The sequence below is a fragment of the Nerophis ophidion genome, linkage group LG23, assembly GCF_033978795.1.
Source record: "Nerophis ophidion isolate RoL-2023_Sa linkage group LG23, RoL_Noph_v1.0, whole genome shotgun sequence".
Classification (NCBI taxonomy): domain Eukaryota; kingdom Metazoa; phylum Chordata; class Actinopteri; order Syngnathiformes; family Syngnathidae; genus Nerophis; species Nerophis ophidion.
The window spans coordinates 18,754,656-18,776,906 of NC_084633.1; the positions used below are offsets into that span (position 1 = coordinate 18,754,656).

The 22,251-nt window shown below is 42.1% G+C and overlaps 1 protein-coding gene across 5 annotated transcripts in view; it reads right to left on the reverse strand.

Moving 5' to 3' along the window:
• LOC133541618 (brain-specific angiogenesis inhibitor 1-associated protein 2-like protein 1) overlaps positions 1–22,251 on the reverse strand; it is a 169,582-nt gene that overhangs the window by 66,230 nt on the left and 81,101 nt on the right. For 3 of the 5 annotated variants that reach the window (XM_061885115.1, XM_061885113.1, XM_061885117.1), the window contains 2 exons: positions 13,133–13,194; positions 4,380–4,451 (listed from right to left, as the gene is read on the reverse strand). In XM_061885115.1, the coding sequence (XP_061741099.1) occupies positions 4,380–4,451; positions 13,133–13,194 (134 nt within the window). Of the gene's footprint in view, positions 1–4,379; positions 4,452–13,132; positions 13,195–18,438; positions 18,470–22,251 lie in introns of those variants that run through there. The other 2 variants (XM_061885116.1, XM_061885114.1) reach the window with 2 other exon arrangements.

Genomic DNA, 22,251 nt, shown 5'->3' on the forward strand with positions numbered 1-22,251 from the left:
AAATCTATAAATATAAGCGATGGTTGGTGATCCCACTGTACAACAACCTCAATGACAATCAGTCAAGTTTACTTTTTGTATGTTTATTAATAAACAAACTGATGAGCACCACTCTGCCAAACAGCTTATCAAAAACCTTGAGAGATCCAAAAACTTTGACATCCAAAACAAACAAACCAACAACAACGGCAGTAAAAACATAATAACCGAGGTGAGGGTAAAAATAAAATTACACTTGGTCAATAATAGTGCAAAACAGTACTATAACAACAACAAAACACTGAACACACACTCAAATGAGCCTCAGTTGAGCTTCAGCTGGCTGTTCTCATTCACGAGTTCTGCCTCTATTTTTTTCAGCTCACTCATTTTTTCTTTGTATCTCTTAAAAGAGATACAAAGAAAAAATGAGTGAGCTGAAATCACTCACTTTTACTCAAAGACGTGCCCCGAAAAAAAAACAAAAAACTGGCCCGACAATTTAAGACAATTGAGTACTGAATTTAAGACCATTTTAGGAATTTCTAATAAATGTAATACTTTTTAAGCCTTAATTTTAGATACATGAATTTAAGACTTTTTAAGGATCCGCGGATACCCTGCAAGCAACAAGAGTGAGCAGCGATCGTTTATTTTTTCCTCTCGCTTGCACTTTTAACATGGAGGATTACATATCTAAAATAAAACAGTTTTCCAAACTGGACTTTCAATCGAAGCAGGAGGTAATAAAGGAAGATCTCCATCCAGACAGAGAGACTTTTAAAACTGAAGAAAGATAAGGAAGACTTCTATAAACAAGTTATCGATGCTTTTGATCAGAAGGAGCTGCGCATGGACTTCATTTATAAGTAAAGGTAAGACCATAATAACGTTTTTTTTTATTAAATGTGCTTTTCGTGATGGTATCCTTACATCACACTCAAATGTATCGGAATGTCTTATTGTGGCAGTCCGCTCCCTGTATGATCAGTGTCAGAGCTTGGTCCGCATTGCTGGCAGTAAGTCGGCCACATTTCCAGTGAGGGTTGGACTCCGCCAAGGCTGTCCTTTGTCACCGATTCTGTTCATAACTTTTATGGACAGAATTTCTAGGCGCAGTCAAGGCGTTGAAGGGTTCCGGTTTGGTGGCCACGGGATTAGGTCTCTGCTTTTTGCAGACGATGTGGTCCTGATGGCTTCATCTGACCGGGATCTTCAGCTCTCACTGGATCGGTTTGCAGCCGAGTGTGAAGCGACCGGAATGAGAATCAGCACCTCCAAGTCCGAGTCCATGGTTCTCGCCCGGAAAAGGGTGGAGTGCCATCTCCGGGTTGGGGAGGAGACCCTGCCCCAAGTGGAGGAGTTCAAGTACCTAGGAGTCTTGTTCACGAGTGAGGGAAGAGTGGATCGTGAGATCGACAGGCGGATCGGTGCGGCGTCTTCAGTAATGCGGACGTTGTATCGATCCGTTGTGGTGAAGAAGGAGCTGAGCCGGAAGGCAAAGCTCTCAATTTACCGGTCGATCTACGTTCCCATCCTCACCTATGGTCATGAGCTTTGGGTCATGACCGAAAGGATAAGATCACGGGTACAAGCGGCCCAAATGAGTTTCCTCCGCCCTCTCCCTTAGAGATAGGGTGAGAAGCTCTGCCATCCGGGAGGAACTCAACGTAAAGCCGCTGCTCCTCCACATGGAGAGGAGCCAGATGAGGTGGTTCGGGCATCTGGTCAGGATGCCACCCGAACGCCTCCCTAGGGAGGTGTTTAGGGCACATCCAGCTGGTAGGAGGCCACGGGGAAGACCCAGGACACGTTGGGAAGACTATGTCTCCCGGCTGGCCTGGGAACGCCTCGGGATCCCCCGGGAAGAGCTAGACGAAGTGGCTGGGGAGAGGGAAGTCTGGGCTTCCCTGCTTAGGCTGCTGCCCCCGCGACCCGACCTCGGATAAGCGGAAGATGATGGATGGATGGATGGAGGCCCAAATTTACCGCATGCCTTTGGTAAACGCCGGAGTGAGAAGATGTTTTAAAAATAATTAGCGCCCCGGCGGCAATTCAAGGAAATACGGTATTCTTTTTTGCTAGTTAGTATTGTGGCAATTTCAGCATTTGTTCAATTAATTCAGCAATGACTCAAATGTTCATGAATTTTCTTATAAATAAAAAAAAACAACTAAATGAAGCTTGGATATACTAAAAGTCAGTGTACAGTCGACCAGTATATGTTTAATTTCCAGTGAAAGCACAAGTGAGTAGCGAATGATTGTCTCCCCTCGTCAAGCAGGGTGGTGGTCCGAGGCTGCATGAGTGCTGCCTGCACTGAAGAGATCTAACTGAGCAGCTCTGATTGATTCCATGCCAAGAAGTTAAGGTAGTGCCAGATAACAATGGTGCTTACTCTAATTATTCACACATTTTCTCTGTGACCTGTGGTACAAACCCCAAAACCAGTGAAGTTGGCACGTTGTGTAAATTAATCAATCAATCAATGTTTACTTATATAGCCCTAAATCACTAGTGTCTCAAAGGGCTGCACAAACCACCACGACATCCTCGGTAGGCCCACATAAGGGCAAGGAAAACTCACACCCAGTGGGACATCGGTGACAATAATGACTATGAGAACCTTGGAGAGGAGGAAAGCAATGGATGTCGAGCGGGTCTAACATGATACTGTGAAAGTTCAATCCATAGTGGCTCCAACACAGTCGCGAGAGTCCAGTCCAAAGCGGATCCAACACAGCAGCGAGAGTCCCGTTCACAGCGGAGCCAGCAGGAAACCATCCCAAGCGGAGGCGGATCAGCAGCGCAGAGATGTCCCCAGCCGATACACAGGCAAGCAGTACATGGCCACCGGATCGGACCGGACCCCCTCCACAAGGGAGAGTGGGACATAGAAGAAAAAGAGAAGAAACGGCAGATCAACTGGTCTAAAAAGGGAGTCTATTTAAAGGCTAGAGTATACAGATGAGTTTTAAGGTGAGACTTAAATGCTTCTACTGAGGTGGCATCTCGAACTGTTACCGGGAGGGCATTCCAGAGTACTGGAGCCCGAAATGAAAACGCTCTATAGCCCGCAGACTTTTTTTGGGCTTTGGGAATCCATAAAGATGGTAAATACAAACAAAATACAATGATTTGCAAAGCCTTTTCAACCCATATTCTATTGAATAGTCTGCAAAGACAAGATATTTAACGTTCAAACTGGAAAACTTTGTTATTTTTTGCAAATATTAGCTCATTTGGAATTTTGGAGAAGGCATTGGACCGTGTCCCTCGGGAAGTCCTGTGGGGAGTGCTCAGAGAGTATGGGGTATCGGACTGTCTTATTGTGGCGGTCCGCTCCCGGTATGATCAGTGCCAGAACTTGGTCCGCATTGCCGGCAGTAAGTCGGACACATTTCCAGTGAGGGTTGGACTCCGCCAAGGCTGTCCTTTGTCACCGATTCTGTTCATAACTTTTATGGACAGAATTTCTAGGCGCAGTCAAGGCGTTGAGGGGTTCCGGTTTGGTAACCGCAGGATTAGGTCTCTGCTTTTTGCAGATGATGTGGTCCTGATGGCTTCATCTGACCATTTCCTATCTTCACAATAAAAGCCCTGCTTCATGCTGCCTGCGCTAACTAAATACAGAGTCTCGGAAAACTGGCGTGCACAAGCGATCCCTCAGAAAGCTGGCGTGCACATCACTTGTGCACGCCAGCTTTCCAAGACTCTTATTTTGTTAGCGCAGGCAGCATGAAGCAGGGCTTTTATTGTGAAGATAGGAAATGTGCAGTCGGCCTTTAGAGTTTTGACGGAAGGGACGGCGCGAAAGTCTGTTGAAATAAAAAGTGTTTCTCGCCTTCCTCTCTGTCATTTTTTCATAATAATGAACTGGCAGCAGCCAGCGTCATCTCACAAGACCCTCGGGTGCCGTGAATGTCAATCAAGCAAGCTACGGAATTTGCCGCCAATGTTTTTCTTGTAAAGTGTATGGAAGCTGGATGAATTAGATGCCAAAAACCCACCACTTTCATGTGGTATTGTACAGAAAGGACAACTTTTTTTTCTCCTCCATTTGAAAATGTGGGCGTTATCATCATTACTGTCTGATTCCAATCAATGCAAGTCATCAGAATCAGGTAATACACCAACTTATATTCTTGTCTTTGTGAAAGAAAGACATCTATATGTGTTACACATGCTTGTATTATCATTAAACACATTTAACTTGTTTACAAAAATGTCTCTTTCATAAATAAATAAATATAAATGATATATATAAATGAGGTAGATCCCCTCGAGTTGGTCAATTGAAAAGTAGCTCGCCTGCAGAAAAAGTGTGGGCACCCCTGTCTTAGAGCCATTTGTAATGTGGTTTATGGTATGCACATAACACACGCACAATTACTACTCACTGTCATGTATTTGACATCCATGTCTGTTTTTCTCTCCAGTTCTCCAATAATCTCCATGTGGAACCTTTTAAACTTCAGGCGGACGCCAGGGTAGATGAAAGAGAAAAAAAGGGAATAGGACATTAGGGCAGTTAGAAACTTTGACAGAAGGACGGAACGTCTGTCCTCAGAAAAAAGGCTAAAAAACCCAAAATACAGCTTTAAATAGGAGAAATACATTTAAATTGCATTGGTGCATGTGTGCGGGGGTGTGCTGTCGGTTCAAGGTTGCTCTTACGAATGAGTCAGAAACGAAGCGTGGGAATGCCCACAGACTTATCCTTCTTCTTCTTCTTCAGATGCAGCTCTCACTCATTAGTGTAAAAGTGGCGAAGCCGCAATCGGCGCCCGTGTTCGGCATATCAGTCCAAACAAAGACGACCCTCTCGCTTAACATACAGTCGTGGTCAAAAGTTTACATCAACTTGTAAAGAATATCATGTCATGCACTGCAAAAACTGAAATCTAAATAAGATTAAATATCTCAAAAAAGTTGGATATTATTTTTTCCGTCTGATAAGATCATTCTTCCTCACTAAGCAGATTTTATGTTAGAGTGTTTTACTTGTTTTAGAGGGAAACATTAGCACAATTTCAAAAGGGTTAAAAACAATAAAAATCTGTTCCCAGTGGCTTGTTGTATTTTTTGAAATTTTTTAAAAAATTTTACCGGTCCCGGAATATCCCTAAATAAAGCTTTAAAGTGCCTTATTTTCGCTATTTTTGAAACCACTATCCATTTCCCTGTGACGTCATACAGTGCTGCCAATACAAACAACATGGCGGTTACCACAGCAAGATATAGCGACATTAGCTCGGATTCAGACTCGGATTTCAGCGGCTTAAGCAATTCAACAGATTACGCATGTATTGAAACAGATGGTCGGAGTATGGAGGCAGATAGCGAAAACGAAATTGAAGCTATTGAGCGAATAGCTATTGACGCTATTCGGCCATAGCGTGGGTGTACCTAATGAAGTGGCCCATAGCATGGCTGCCTTATTAGCATCGCCGGTAAAATGTGCGGACCAAACGATCAGGACTTTCGCATCTTGTGACACTGGAGCCACTTAAATCCGTCGATTGGTAAGTGTTTGTTTCGCATTAAATGTGGGTATCTAGTTTCAGATGTACATACAGCTAGTGTAAATAGCATGTTAGCATCGATTAGCTGGCAGTCATGCCGTGACCAAATATGTCTGATTAGCACATAAGTCAACAACATCAACAAAACTCACCTTTGTGATTTCGTTGACTTAATGGTTGCAAATGCATCTGCAGGTTATCCATACATCTCTGTGCCATGTCTGTCTTAAAATCGCCGGTCAAATGTGAAGACACTCTGGTACATTCAATGGGGGTCTGGCGGCAGATTTCTTGCCAGTGGTGCAACTTGAATCCCTCCCTGTTAGTGTTGTTACACCCTCCGACAACACACCCACGAGGCATGATGTCTCCAAGGTTCCAAAAAATAGTCGAAAAAACGGAAAATAACAGAGCTGAGACCCGGTGTTTGTAATGTGAAAATGAAAATGGCGGGTGTGTTACCTCGGTGACGTCACGTTCTGATGTCACTGCTAAAAGAGCGATAAACAGAAAGGCGTTTAATTTGCCAAAATTCACCCATTTAGAGTTCGGAAATCGGTTAAAAAAATACATGGTCTTTTTTCTGCACCATCAAGGTATATATTGACGCTTGCATAGGTTTGGTGATAATGTTCCCCTTTAAGGGTTTTGGTCCTATATGATCTCAGAAAGATATTACAGCTTGTAGCTGAGATTTGATGACCTATATTGAGTAAAACATGCTTGAAACTAGAATATAAGTGTTGCAAATCTGTGTCGTCAACACTCACAAGTATAAAACTACCTTTTTAAAGTAATAATTTCTTATTTTAAGCATGAAAAAAAAAAAATCATGACTTTGACACAACTGTGTCTCATATCTAAATAGTTGACAGCCGAATGGACTTTGCTGTTTAATGTTTTCAATGAAACAATAGAAAATAGGTACTCATATAGTAGTACAGTTGTTATTAGTGAGAATATACTTATTTTAAAGTATTTTTGGGTTCATTGAGGTTAGCTTATTTTACTTGTCTCGGGAAGTCTTGACAAGCCAAATTTTCTTGTTCTATTGGCAGATAATTTTGCTTAATTCAAATAAAATTATTTTTATTTTTTTTTCTTGTTTTTGAACACTGACTTTTTGCAGTGTGGGTATATTGAGTTTCCAATCATTTCTACAACTCTTATTTTTTTGAGATAGAGTAATTGAAGCACATACTTGTTGGTCACAAAAAAACATTCATGAAGTTTGGTTATTTTATGAATTTATTATGGGTCTACTGAAAATGTGAGCTAATCTAACATACAGCAATGTTAGTATTTTTTTTTATATTTTTGTTTCATCTGACCACAGAACTTTCCTCCAGAATGTCTTATCTTTGTCCATGTGATGTCAGATGAAACAAAAATTGAGCTGTTAGGCCACAATACCCAGCAAAATGTTTGGAGGAGAAAACGTGAGCCCTTTAATCCCAGGAACACCATGCCCACGGTCAAGCATGGTGGTGATAGTATTATGCTCTGGGCCTGTTTTGCTGCCAATGGAACTGGTGCTTTACAGAGAGTAAATGAGACAATGAAAAGGAAGGATTACCTCCAAATTCTTCAGGACAACCTAAAATCATCAGCCCTGACGGGCGCAGTTGGGACAATGATCCCAAACACACGTCAAAAGTGGTAAAGGAATGACTAAATCAGGCTGGAATTGAGGTTTAAGTATGGCCTTCCCAAAGTCCTGACTTAAAGGCCTACTGAAATGAGATTTTCTTAATTAAACGGGGATAGCAAGTCCATTCTATGTGTCATACTTGATCATTTCGCCATATTGCCATATTTTTGCTGAAAGGATTTAGTAGAGAACATCGACGATAAAGTTCGCAACTTTTGGTCGCTAATAAAAAAGCCTTGCCTGTACCGGAAGTAGCAGACGATGTGCGCGTGACGTCACGGGTTGTGGAGCTCCTCACATCTGAACATTGTTTACAATCATGGCCACCAGCAGCGAGAGCGATACGGACCGAGAAAGCAACGATTTCCCCATTAATTTGAGCAAGGATGAAAGATTCGTGGATGAGGAAAGTGAGAGTGAAGGACTAGAAAAGAAAAATACTATACAGTGGGAGCGATTCAGATGTTATTAGACAAATTTACTAGGATAATTCTGGAAAAATCCCTTATCTGCTTACTGTGTTACTAGTGTTTTAGTGAGATTATAGGGTGAAGTGAAGTGAATTATATTTATATAGTGCTTTTTCCTCAAGTGACTCAAAGCGCTTTACATAGTGAAACCCAATATCTAAGTTACAATTAAACCAGTGTGGGTGGCACTGGGAGCAGGTGGGTAAAGTGCCCAAGGACACAACGGCATTGACTAGGATTGTGGAAGCAGGGATCGAACCTGCAACCCTCAAGTTGCTGACACGGCCGCTCTACCAACCGAGCTATACCGTCGTACCTGTACAACCTGAAGGTCGGCCCCGCACCTTTCTTCAGCACCATTCGACGGGTGGTAGCGAAGCCCATCTCTGCCCTCTTCGAAACACAATCTTTTGAAATGATCCCTGCATAGTACACTGTACTTTGTGTTCGCTTGACCGCTCTGTTCCATAGTAAAGCTTCACAATCATCTTTCGGGAATGTAAACAATGAAACACCGGCTGTGTTTGTTTTGCTAAAGGCGGCCGCAATACACCGCTTCCCACCTACATCTTTCTTCTTTGACGTCTCCATTATTCATTGAACAAATTGCAAAAGATTCAGCAACACAGATGCCCAGAATACTGTTTAATTATGCGATGAAAGCAGACGACTTATAGCTGGGATCGGTGCTGGAACAAAATGACGTCACGCGCACGTGTCATCATACCGCGGCGTTCGGCGCAAAATTTAAAATTGCAATTTAGTAAACTAAAGCGGCCGTATCGGCATGTGTTGCAATGTTAATATTTCATCATTGATATATAAACTATCAGACTGTGTGGTCGCTAGTAGTGGCTTTCAGTAGGCCTTTCAATGGTAAATGGGTTATACTTGTATAGCGCTTTTCTACCTTCATAGACATAGCTCGGTTGGTAGAGTGGCCGTACCAGCCACTTGAGGGTTGCAGGTTCGATTCCCGCTTCCGCCATCCTAGTCACTGCCGTTGTGTCCTTGGGCAAGACGCTTTACCCACCTGCTCCCAGTGCCACCCACACTGGTTCAAATGTAACTTAGATATTGGGTTTCACGATGTAAAGCGCTTTGAGTCACTAGAGAAAAGCGCTATATAAATACAATTCACTTCACTTCAAGGTACTCAAAGCGCTTTGACACTATTTCAACATTCACCCATTCACACACACATTCACACACTGATGGAGGGAGCTGCCATGCAAGGCCTTAATCACGACCCATCAGGAGCAAGGGTGAAGTGTGAAGTGAATTATATTTATATAGCGCTTTTTTCTCTAGTGACTCAAAGCGCTTTACATAGTGAAACCCAATATCTAAGTTCCATTCAAACCAGTGTGGGTGGCACTGGGAGCAGGTGGGTAAAGTGTCTTGCCCAAGGACACAACGGCAGTGACTAGGATGGCACAAGCGGGAATCGAACCTGCAACCCTCAAGTTGCTGGCACGGCCACTCTACCAACCGAGCTATGCCGCCCCAAGGGTGAAGTGTCTTGCGCAAAGACCCAACGGACGTGACTAGGTTGGAAGGAGCTGCGGATCGAACCAGGAACCCTCCCAACCGCGCCACGCCGTCCCCGTGTAGACAATGCTGAAGAAACAAGTCCATGTCACAACTGTCTTGCACCAATTCTGTCAAGAGGAGTGGTGAAAAATTCAAGCAGAAGCTTGTGGATGGCTACCTAAAGTGTCTTATTGCAGTGAAACTTGCCAAGTGACATGTAAGCAAACATTAACATTGCTGTATGTATACTTTTGTCTGCTGTCTTGGATCCGCTTTGAACTGAACTCTCACTGCTGTCTTGGAGCCACTATGGATTGAACTTTCACAGTATCATGTTAGACCCGCTCGACATCCATTGCTTTCGGTCCCCTAGAGGGGGGGGTTTGCCCACATCTGAGGTCCTCTCCAAGGTTTCTCATAGTCAGCATTGTCACTGGCGTCCCACTGGATGTGAATTCTCCCTGCCCACTGGGTGTGAGTTTTCCTTGCCCTTTTGTGGGTTCTTCCCAGGATGTTGTAGTCGTAATGATTTGTGCAGTCCTTTGAGACATTTGTGATTTGGGGCTATATAAATAAACATTGATTGATTGATTGATTGACTTTTGGGATGGTTTCCTGTGGACGGGACTTGGATCCGCTTTGGACTGGACTCTCGCAGCTGTGTTGGATCCACTATGGATTGAACATTCACAGTATCATGTTGGGGGGGGGGTTGCCCACATACGCAGTCCTCTCCAAGGTTCTCATAGTCATCATTGTCACTGGCGTCCCACTGGGTGTGAGTTTTCCTTGGCCTTATGTGGGTTCTTCCGAGGATGTCGCAGTGTTTGTGCAGCCCTTTGAGACACTTGTGATTTGGGGCTATATAAATAAACATTGATTGATTGATTGATTGACTTAAGACCCAGCAGATTTGCTCACATTTTCAGTAGACCCATAATTAATTCATAAAAGAACCAAACATCATGAATGTTTGTTGTGACCAACAAGTATGTGCTCCAATCACTCTATCACAAAAAACTAAGAGTTGTAGAAATGATTGGAAACTCAACATTATGTTCTTTACAAGTGTATGTAAACTTTTGACCACGACTGTACTTTGTGTCTGCAATCAATTTTTGTGACACAAATTGACGCTGTGACTCACCAACGGGAGGCCATTAACAAGTCAGCCCACTCGCTGATACTGTGGGCAACAATGGCTCAGAGGTGATCTTTGGCCCGTGGTTTGCATTTAATCAGAAATAACTACTTAGTAGGGATGCGGCGAAATGAAAATTTGTGGCCAAAGCCGAATAAAATCCAAACGCTTGGCCGAAGGCCGAATACCGAATAATGAATGCAGTTTTTCACAATTTTTTTGATATTGCATAAATAGCCTAGAATAAATATTTAGACATGTTTTTCAAATAAAGTAATTTTTTATTGAATATTGACATTTTTGATATTCCAGTAGTCTTTGCTTTTCAAAAAAGCACAGTTTTTCATTTATATTAGGCCTTCAAACAAAACATGCATTCCAAAAAAAAAAATAAAGTGCATTAAAGTGGATAAACCCACAACAAATGAATTATTGTCCTTTTGGCAAAAGTCTGCTTAGCCACAGTAGATATGCTAATAATGTAAACAGAAGGCTCAAGTAAATCTCAATAAGTGTGTGCTTGTAACCTCATACACTTATACAGGTAGCCTACACAACAGGCTAATAATGTAAACAGAGGCCCCACTAAATCTCAATAAGTGTGTGCTTGTAACCTCATACACTTATACAGGTACACAACATTGTAACCTCATACACTTATACAGGTACACAACATTCTATGTGTCATACTTGATCATTTCGCCATATTGCCATATTTTTGCTGAAAGGATTTAGTAGAGAACATCCACGATAAAGTTCGCAACTTTTGGTCGCTAATAAAAAAGCCTTGCCTGTACCGGAAGTAGCAGACGATGTGCGCGTGACATCACGGGTTGTGGAGCTCCTCACATCTTAACTTTGTTTATAATCATAGCTTTTGATTGGTTGATTGATTGATTGAAACTGTTATTAGTAGATTGCACAGTTCAGCACATTTTCCGTACAATTGACCACTAAATGGTAACACCCGAATAAGTTTTTCAACTTGTTTAAGTCGGGGTCCACGTTAACCAATTCATGCCACCAGCTGCGAGAGCGATTCGGATCGAGAAAACGACGATTTCCCCATTAATTTGAGCAAGGATGTAAGATTTGTGGTCGAGGAAAGTTAGTGAATAATAAAAAATAAAAAAAAAATAAAAAAGACAGGGCAGTGGGAGCGATTCAGATGTTATTAGACACATTTACTAGGATAATTCTGGAATATCCCTTATCTGCTTATTGTGTTACTAGTGTTGTAGTGAGATTATACTGTCGTACCTGAAAGTCAGAGGGGTTTGGCCACGAGTGTGGTGACCGCCTGCCTCTTTGACAGGTGCACGAGGAATGACGCAAGCTCCGCTCATGTCTACGGTAAGAGCCAACTTATTACCACAATTTTCTCACCGAAACCTGCCAGTTGACATGTGGTCGGGATCCATGTTCGCTTGACCGCTCTGTTCCATAGTAAAGCTTCACCTTTGAGAATGTAAACAAGGAAACACCGGCTCTGTTTGTGTTGCTAAAGGCAGCTGCAATCCACCGCTTCCCACCTACATCTTTCTTATTTGACATCTCCATTATTAATTGAACAAACTGCAAAAGATTCAGCAACACAGAAACCCAGAATACTGTGTAATTATGCGATGAAAGCAGACGACTTATAGCTGGGATCGGGCTGGAACAACACGAGACGTCACGCGCACGTGTCATCATACTGACGTTTTCAACAGGATACTTCGCGCGAAATTTTAAAATGCAATTTAGTCAACTAAAAAGGTCGTATTTGCATGTGTTGTAATGTTAAGATTTTATCATTGATATATAAACTATCAGACTGCGTGGTCGGTAGTAGTGGCTTTCAGTAGGCCTTTAAGTAGATCAGCTTTGCGTGTGGTATCAAACTTGCACGCGTGTTAAAATCCCCCATTATAATTATATAATCTGTATTGAGCCTTTAGTTTTAGCCTATTTTCTGGCTCTCCTCAATCTCCTTTTGACTAAAATATGTCTTCTTACTGTTGATATCAGCCACATACCAAGAAGTAAACTGTTCTCCTCCCATGTTGTTGTTTTTACTATACTCTAGGGAATTTTTGGGCACCTAACAATTCGATCAGATTCTGATTCCTGGAGTGACGATTCGATTCAGAATCGATTCTCGATTCAAACCAATCCTCCAAATTTATTATTCGGTGTACTGATTATAATGACACTTTTTTCAAAGCAGGTTACCGGTCAGAGATGCTCCTTTTGGTTGCATTGAGGTGGCCTAAAAAGTTTTTTTTTAAATGGATTCTCATGAAAAAAAAAATTAAAAAAAATCGATTTTTGAAAGCTATGAATCGATTTAGAATTGAGATGAATAATAATCATGATTCGGGTGTGAATTTTTTTTGTGTGCACCCACTGAAGTGTGTAACGGTGTGGTTTCCTGCTGTATTTGTAAGTGGAAAACCACTTCATATCACATCCAATGTCCAAATTTTGTAAAAAATTTTAAGCAAAGAAATTATTTGCACCTTTTTTGTTTCGGGAAATAACTTTCAAAAGACAACCGCGTGATTTACAACAAAGGTCATCTCATGCAGGTGTCAGTGACTCACCATAAAACTGAGACTTGACATTTACAATCAGTAGCTTAACGGGTACTCAAGACACGGAAAACTTGTATTTCTCCTCCCCGCTCCACTTTTCCCCATGGGGAGGTGGGGTGGACAGAGCGGCTACAGAATGGGGTGTTGACAAAAAGAGCCCATAAAGTGGTGCTTAGTGATATTTTTTAAACAAAGGGCACAGAGCAAGACAATTACACAGGAATGGAATTTTCAGGAAGCACAAAAATTACACTTACGTTGTCCTCCAACTCAAAAATTACTTTTCTGTGGACTTCTGAGATACCCATCAGCACCATTCCTGCAAGAGAGCATAAACATAACATGCCATAACAAATAAAAATACACCGCATTATGAGTGGATTACAATGCTCGAAGAACAACCAGGAGGAATCAACAACACCCAGTCAATCTTTCTTGAATGAAACATAAATACCACAATGATTCTTTGCATATTTCAACCTTAGGCAAGTCAAGTGTGGCCATTTTTCTGATTTTGTTACAAAGGATTCTCTGTGTTACAAGGAAAAGCGATATAAAATGTATGCGCCTGGACCGGAAAAACCGGACCACCGACTGCTGAGGGCAATTAAAAAGAGCTTAAGTGACGGGCGGCACACGTTGCCACGTCACGTTTCCGCATGCTGCCGGTCAAAATGATCAATTTAGAATTACAAGGTGTGCAAATTTGAAGCCAGTAATTAAGATTCCACTCTTGAACATAACATCATCACAGAATAAAAAGAGTTAGTATTAAAGAGGAACTGCACTTTTTGGGAATTTTGCCTATCATTCACAATCCCTATGTGAGACAAGAACACATATGTTTTTCCCTTTTTATGGATTCTAACTTGTAATATGTGGCAAATATGAAGTGGCTAACAATGCAGCTAATTTGGCCGGGGGCCAGGCTACAGTACACTATGTTGCCAAAACTATTTGGCCACCCATCCAAATGATCAGAATGAGGTGTATAAAATCAAGCACTCAGGCATGGAGACTGTTTCTACAAACATCTGTGAAAGAAGGGGTCACTTTCAGTGATTTCCAGCATGGAACTGTCATAGGATGCCACCTGTGCAACAAATCCAGTCGTGAAATTTCCTCACTCCTAAATATTCCAAAGTCAACTATTGGCTTTATTAAAAGAAAATGGAAGAGTTTGGGAACAACAGCAACTCAGCCACCAAGTGGTAGGCCACGTAAACTGACAGAAAGGGGTCAGCGGATGCTGAAGCGCATAGAGCAAATACTTTCTGCACAGTCAGTTGCTACATGTGACCTTCCAATCAGCCCACGTACAGTACGCAGAGAGCTTCATGGAATGGGTTTCCATGGCCGAGCAGCTGCATCTAAGCCATACATCACCAAGTCCAAAGCAAAGAGCAGGGAAGACACTTTCTCTGGACTGATGAATCACGCTTTTACATCTGGCAATCTGATGGACGAGTCCGGCTTTGGAGGTTGCCATTTCGGACTGCATTGTGCCGAGCGTGAAATTTGGTGGAGGAGGAATTATGATGTAGGTTTGTTTTTCAGGAGTTGGGCTTGGCCCCTTAGCTCTAGTGAAAGGAACTTTGAATGCTCCAGGATACCAAAACATTTTGGACAATTCCATGGGATGGCACTTCAAGTTGATATGTGAGTCAAGGCAGGTGGCCAAAAACTATTGCAAATATATATATATATATATATATATATATATATATATATATATATATATATATATATATTTTTTTTTTTTTTGAGATGCTAAAGATAATTGCTTTTTTAATTACCGACTGATACCGATATATAAAGTCGTGGAATTATTATGCCTAATTTAGTTGTGATGCCCTGCTGGATGCATTAAACAATGTAACAAGGTTTTCCAAAATAAATCAACTCAAGTTATGGAAAAAAAAAATTGCCAACATGGCACTGCCATATTTATTGTTGAAGTCACAAAGTGCATTATTTTTTTTAACATGCTTCAAAATAGCAGCTTGGAATTTGGGAGAGAGTATGAGGAGGTTGAGGTGTGTGGGGGGTAGGGGGTAGCGGGGGTGTATATTGTAGCATCCCGTAAGAGTTAGTGCTGCAAAGGATTCTGGGTATTTGTTCTGTTGTGTTTATGTTGTGTTACGGTGCGGATGTTCTCCCGAAATGTGTTTGTCATTCTTGTTTGGTGTGGGTTCACAGTGTGGCGCATATTTGCAACAGTGTTAAAGTTGTTTATATGGCCACCCTCAGTGTGACCTGTATGGCTGTTGACCAAGTATGAAGCGTTCACTTGTGTGTGTGAAAAGCCGCAGATATTATGTGTCTGGATCTGCACGCAAAAGCAATGTCTATAAGGTTTATTGGCGCTCTGTACTTCTCCCTATGTCCGTGTACCACTCCGTACATCGACATTTTAAAAAGTCATAAATTTTACTTTTTGAAACCGATACCAATAAATTCCGAACAGATACGGATAATTTCCGATATTACATCTTAAAGCAGTTATCTCAAATATATATATATGTATCCATCCAGCCATCCATCCATTTCCTACCGCTTATTCCCCTTTGGGGTGACGGGGGACGCTGGCACCTATCTCAGCTACAATCGGGCGGAAGGCGGGGTACACCCTGGACAAGTCGCCACCTCATCGCAGGGTATATATATATATATATATATATATATATATATATATGTATAGGGGCTTCACGGTGGCAGAGGGGTTAGTGCGTCTGCCTCACAATACGAAGTTCCTGTAGTCCTGGGTTCAAATCCAGGCTCGGGATCTTTCTGTGTGGAGTTTGCATGTTCTCCCCGTGACTGCGTGGGTTCCCTCCGGGTACTCCGGCTTCCTCCCACCTCCAAAGACATGCACCTGGGGATAGGTTAATTGGCAACACTAAATTGGCCCTAGTGTGTGAATGTGAGTGTGAATGTTGTCCGTCTATCTGTGTTGGCCCTGCGATGAGGTGGCGACTTGTCCAGGGTGTACTCTGCCTTCCGGCCGATTGTAGCTGAGATAGGCGCCAGCGCCCCCCGTGACCCCGAAAGGGAATAAGCGGTAGAAGATGGATGGATGGATATATATATATATATATATATTTCTTTGTCGATGATGTCACGTTATCGATGGGAAAATGTATTTTTAAACCATATAGTTTGCCTGAGCGGCTAGAAGACACCAAGAGTAACAAGTGGTAGAAAATGGACTAGAAGGGACAGATTAAAACAAAAAAATTGGGAAAATAAAAAAAAATAATACTTTTTTTTAATTTTTTTTATTTGGTACTTCTTGCGAGCTGGATTTTGGACGCTGGAGGCCTGTGGTTTGGGGACCACTGCTCTAAAGAAACACCCAAAAATCGCCAACGATGATCCATTTCACAGCTTGTCACCCTAATATTAACCAAGCAATTTTGGTCAAATAACTGGCAACGCAGACAAAGAACTTTTAGCGTGCTTTGTTTCGCGACTGGGCAGCACGGTGCAACAAGGTTTAGTGCATGTGCCTCACAATACGAAGGTTCCTGAGCTGTCCTGGGTTCAATCCCGGACTCGGGATCTTTCTGTGTGGAGTTTGCATGTTCTCCTCGTGACTGCGTGGGTTCCCTCCGGGTACTCCGGCTTCCTCCCACCTCCAAAGACATGTGTGAATGTTGTCTGTCTATCTGTGTTGGCCCTACGATGAGGGGGCAACTTGTCCAGGGTGTACCCTGCCTTCTGCCCGAATGCAGCTGAGATAGGCTTCAGCGACCCCCCGCAACCCCGAACGGGACAAGCGGTAGAAAATTGATGGATATGTTTCACGACTGGATTTGTTGCACGCTGGAAATCACTGAGAGCGGCCCACTCTTTCACAAATGTTTGTAGAAACAGTCTACATGCATAAGAGCTTGATTTTATACACCCGGGCCAAGTGATTAGACACATTCTCATCATTAGGTTGGGTGGCCAGATACTTTTGGCAATAAAGTGTAATTATATAAAATGTTAATTGAGGTGTTTAAATATTTTGGAGCAGACTTTTAGCAATCGATTATCAACCAGATAAAATGCATTAAAAAGATAAAAACGTGCTTATCTCACATAAGGACTGTACCAGGGGAAATTGTGGGTTGACTTGTGCAGAAAGTTTAACTTGTTAAAGCAGGCCAGGGGAATTATTTGGACTCTAAGGGCCAAATTTAGAGAAAAAAAATATGTCGGGGGGCCGGTATACCGTATTTCCTTGAATTTCCGCCGGGTATATAGTATGCGCCTGCCTAGAATTTCCGCCGGGTCAAACTCGTCACGTCACGAGTGACACTTCACCTGTCATCATTTTCAAAATGGAGGAGGCTGATTTTCAATCATTTGAAATCGCATAAAGGGAAGAAGATTAAGAGCTATTCAGTAGGATTTAAGGTCCAAAAAAAAAAAAACAGTAAGCAGCTATGTTTTTTTTAATATACCGTAGCTGCGTGTGTCAAATATGAGTCATTAAATGACTCCCGCCTCCTGGTGGTAGAGGGCGCTAGTGATCCTTCTTGCGACAACTCAGCTGCAGAAGAAGTGACAACAAGCAGCGATCTTATTTTTTTCTCTCGCTTGCACTTTTAACATGGAGGATTACATATCTAAAATGAAACAGTTTTCTAAACTGGACTTTCAATGGAAGCAGGAGGTAATAAAGGAAGATTTCCATCGAGACAGAGAGACTTTTAAAACTGAAGAAAGATAAGGAAGACTTCTATAAACAAGTTATCGATGCTTTTGATCAGAAGGAGCTGCGCATGGACTTCACTTATAAGTAAAGGTAAGACCATAATAACGTTTTTTTTTTTTATTAAATGTGCTTTTCATGATGGTATCCTTACATCAGACTCAAATTTATAAGCGCAGGCCTAAATTTACCGCCGGAGTGATAAGAGGTTTTAAAATAATTAACGCCCCGGCTGCAATTCAAGGACATACGGTATCTATTTTTTGGAACACTAATACAAAACCTCACAATAATATCTTGATCGAATGCTAAAAAAAGTTATGACAAACTGCTTAAAAAAAAAACAGAATGGTATTTTCCATTTTTTTCTGAATAAGACTTACAGAATGTACATGAAAATAAAGAATGCGGGATTTAGGATATTAACTATGAATGATAAAACACTGGATATTGACAACATATCATGCAAAAGCGCGGATTCCAACTGTGGAAAGGGATTGTGATCAGCGCGCTGCAGGAGTAAAGGTCAACGCCTCTGTCCATGGTGCTGAAACAGAGCGCCATCAGGCGGGGGCGTGGCATGTGCTGACGGCGAGACACAGCTGGCAGGTGATTAGATTGCACAGGTGGTACGTGTGAAAATAATCATCTGTTGTCTTTAACAGTGAGCGGCCGGGTGCAGGAGGAGGAGGAAGTTGGGAAAGAGACTGGAAAGTCCAAGATTATTTGATGGTGGTGTTGAAAAACATTGAATCTGTTGTAAACTCTATGCGCTTTTCTACTTTGACGTGCATCTGTGGACCCGCAAGACAGCAACTTCTACACCGACCGTTGAAATACTTTGTATAGTTCAATACTTACGGTAATTTGAAAACATCACCGCACATCATAATGGCAGCTACAGTTTCTAAAAAAAGATCTAAAAAAAAAAAAATCAGATTTTTTTGGAACACTAATACAAAACTTCACAATAATATCTGATTGAAAGCTAAAACGTTATGACAGACCGCTTTTAAATTTTTTTTACTGAATGACACACCCAGAATGTACATGAAAATAATGTGGTATTTACAATATTAACTATGAAGGATAAAACACTGAATATTGACAACATATGAACGTCACATCCCCTCTCCATCCACATATTTCACAATCAAGCGAAACGCAAATAAAACGCAACCAACACAGCAAAACATGAACGCGATGGGTAAAAATTAGAGATGTTCGATAACATTAGAGCAGTGGTTCTCAGCCTTTTTTTAGTGACGTGCCCCCTGTGAACATTTTTTTAATTCAAGTACCCCCTAATGAAATTAAACAATGGATGTCCGCTAACTTTTTGCAACTCAACGCCAAAAAAACGGAAATGCTGATTATCGGTCCTGCTAGACACCGAACTCTATTTAATAATACAACTCTAACATTTGACAACCAAACAATTAAACAAGGCGACACGGTAAAGAATCTGGGTATTATCTTCGACCCAACTCTCTCCTTTGAGTCACACATTAAAAGCGTTACTAAAACGGCCGTCTTTCATCTCCGCAATATCGCTAAAATTCGCTCCATTTTGTCCACTAAAGACGCTGAGATCATTATCCATGCGTTTGTTACGTCTCGCCTCGACTACTGTAACGTATTATTTTCGGGTCTCCCCATGTCTAGCATTAAAAGATTACAGTTGGTACAAAATGCGGCTGCTAGACTTTTGACAAGAACAAGAAAGTTTGATCACATTACGCCTGTACTGTATATACCTTTATATACATATATACATACATATATACCTATACTGTATATACCTTTATATACATATATACATACATATATACCTGTACTGGCTCACCTGCACTGGCTTCCTGTGCACTTAAGATGTGACTTTAAGGTTTTACTACTTACGTATAAAATACTACACGGTCTAGCTCCATCTTATCTTGCCGATTGTATTGTACCATATGTCCCGGCAAGAAATCTGCGTTCAAAGGACTCCGGCTTATTAGTGATTCCCAAAGTTCAAAAAAAGTCTGCGGGCTATAGAGCATTTTCCGTTCGGGCTCCAGTACTCTGGAATGCCCTCCCGGTAACAGTTCGAGATGCCACCTCAGTAGAAGCATTTAAGTCTCACCTTAAAACTCATTTGTATACTCTAGCCTTTAAATAGACCTCCTTTTTAGACCAGTTGATCTGCCGTTTCTTTTCTTTTTCTCCTATGTCCCACTCTCCCTTGTGGAGGGGGTCCGGTCCGATCCGGTGGCCATGTACTGCTCGCCTGTGTATCGGCTGGGGACATCTCTGCGCTGCTGGTCCGCCTACGCTTGGGAGGGTTTCCTGCTGGCTCCGCTGTGAACGGGACTCTCGCTGCTGTGTCTTGGATCCTCTTTGGACTGGACTCTCGCGACTGTGTTGGATCCATTGTGGATTGAACTTTCACAGTATCATGTTAGACCCGCTCGACATCCATTGCTTTCCTCCTCTCTAAGGTTCTCATAGTCATCATTGTCACTGACGTCCCACTGGGTCATTATTGTCACCGATGTCCCACTGGGTGTGAGTTTTCCTTGCCCTTATGTGGGCCTACCGAGGATGTCGTGGTGGTTTGTGCAGCCCTTTGAGACACTAGTGATTTAGGGCTATAAAAGTAAACATTGATTGATTGAAAAAATTTTTAGTTGAACAAAAGAGATAAATAAGTAAAATATAGCACTATATCATCAGTTTCTGATTTATTAAATTGTATAACAGTGCAAAATATTGCTCATTTGTAGTGGTCTTTCTTGAACTATTTGGAAAAAAAGATATAAAAGTGACAAAAAACTTGATGAAAAATAAACAAGTCATTCAATTATAAATAAAGATTTCTACACATAGAAGTAATCATCAACATAAAGTGCCCTCTTTGGGGATTGAAATAAAGATCCAACTGGATTCATGAACTTAATTCTAAACATTTCTTCACAAAAAAAGAAATCTTTAACATCAATATTTATGGAACATGTCTACAATAAATCTAGCTGTCAACACTGAATATTGCATTGTTGTATTTCTTTTCACAGTTTATGAACTTACATCCATATTTTGTTGAAGTATTCCATCCATCCATTTTCTATCGCTTATTCCCTTTTGGGGTCGCGGGGGGCGCTGGCGCCTATCTCAGCTACAATCGGGCGGAAGGCAGGGTACACCCTGGACAAGTCGCCACCTCATCGCAGGGCCAACACAGATAGACAGACAACATTCACACACTAGGACCAATTTAGTGTTGCCAATCAACCTATCCCCAGGTGCATGTCTTTGGAAGTGGGAGGAAGCCGGAGTACCTGGAGGGAACCCACGCAGTCACGGGGAGAACATGCAAACTCCACACAGAAAGATCCCGAGCCTGGATTTGAACCCAGGACTGCAGGACCTTCGTATTGTGAGGCAGACGCACTAACCCCTCTGCCACCGTGAAGCCCAACGGATAACTCAAGAAACACAAAATACTACGGTATTTGAAGCTATTCGAATGAAAGGAAACAGCACCATCTAGTGGCATTATGTCTCCACTGCGTCTACACCTGATCTCCTGGCCCAATGACAAAGAGTCCCCCCAGCACGAGTCCTTCGCCTCTTAGGGTTAGCCATGTTGAAGTATTATTCAATAAATATATTTATAAAGGATTTTGGAATTTTTAGAATATTTTCAAAAAAATCTCACGTACCCCTTGGCATACCTTCAAGAACCCCCAGGGGTACACATACCCCCATTTGAGAACCACTGCATTAGATTACCAATATTATTGTCCGATAAATGCTTTAAAATGAAATATCGGAAATGATCAATAACTGTTTCAAAAAGTAAAATGTATGACTTTTTAAAACACTGCTGTACGGAGTAATACACGGACGTAGGGAGAAGTACAGCGCGCCATAAACCTTAAAGGCACTGCCTTTGCGTGCCGGCCCAGTCAGATAATATCTGCGGCTTTTCACACACATTAGTGAATGCAACGCATACTTGGTCAACAGCCATACAGGTCACACTTAGGGTGGCCGTATAAACAACTTTTATATGTGCCTCTCAGTCCTTTCCATCGAGGACGTCCAAGACTTCTACCTATTTGGAGCTGTGATCGAAGGGCACTTGCTGATTGGGCTGGGCACTGCTCTGGTGTATCGACAAATGCGGAAGACGATGGCAGCCACTTAAGGGGCCCAACGGCTTTTCAACGCAATGGAAGGATTGGGTCGGGCTGTGGGAACAGAAACTGGGGCGACTTCTGAGTTGAATCGCAAAACGGATCTCATCTTGCGGAGAAGGAATAATTAAATTGGAATTGAAGAAATCCAGCATGGACAAACTGAGACGATAATTCCCTATTTTGTCTTGGGTCGGCATAGCTCGGTTGGTAGAGCGGCCGTGCCAGCAATTTGAGGGTTGCAGGTTCGATTCCCGCTTCCGCCATCCTGGTCACTGCCGTTGTGTCCTTGGGCAAGACACTTTACCCACCGGCTCCCAGTGCCACCCACACTGGTTTAAAATGTAACTTAGCTATTGGGTTTCACTATGTAAAGTGCTTTGAGTCACTAGAGAAAAGCGCTATATATACATAATTCACTTCACTTCACTTCACTTCACACTGTCACAAATATGCGCCACACTGTGAACCCACACCAAACAAGAATGACAAACAC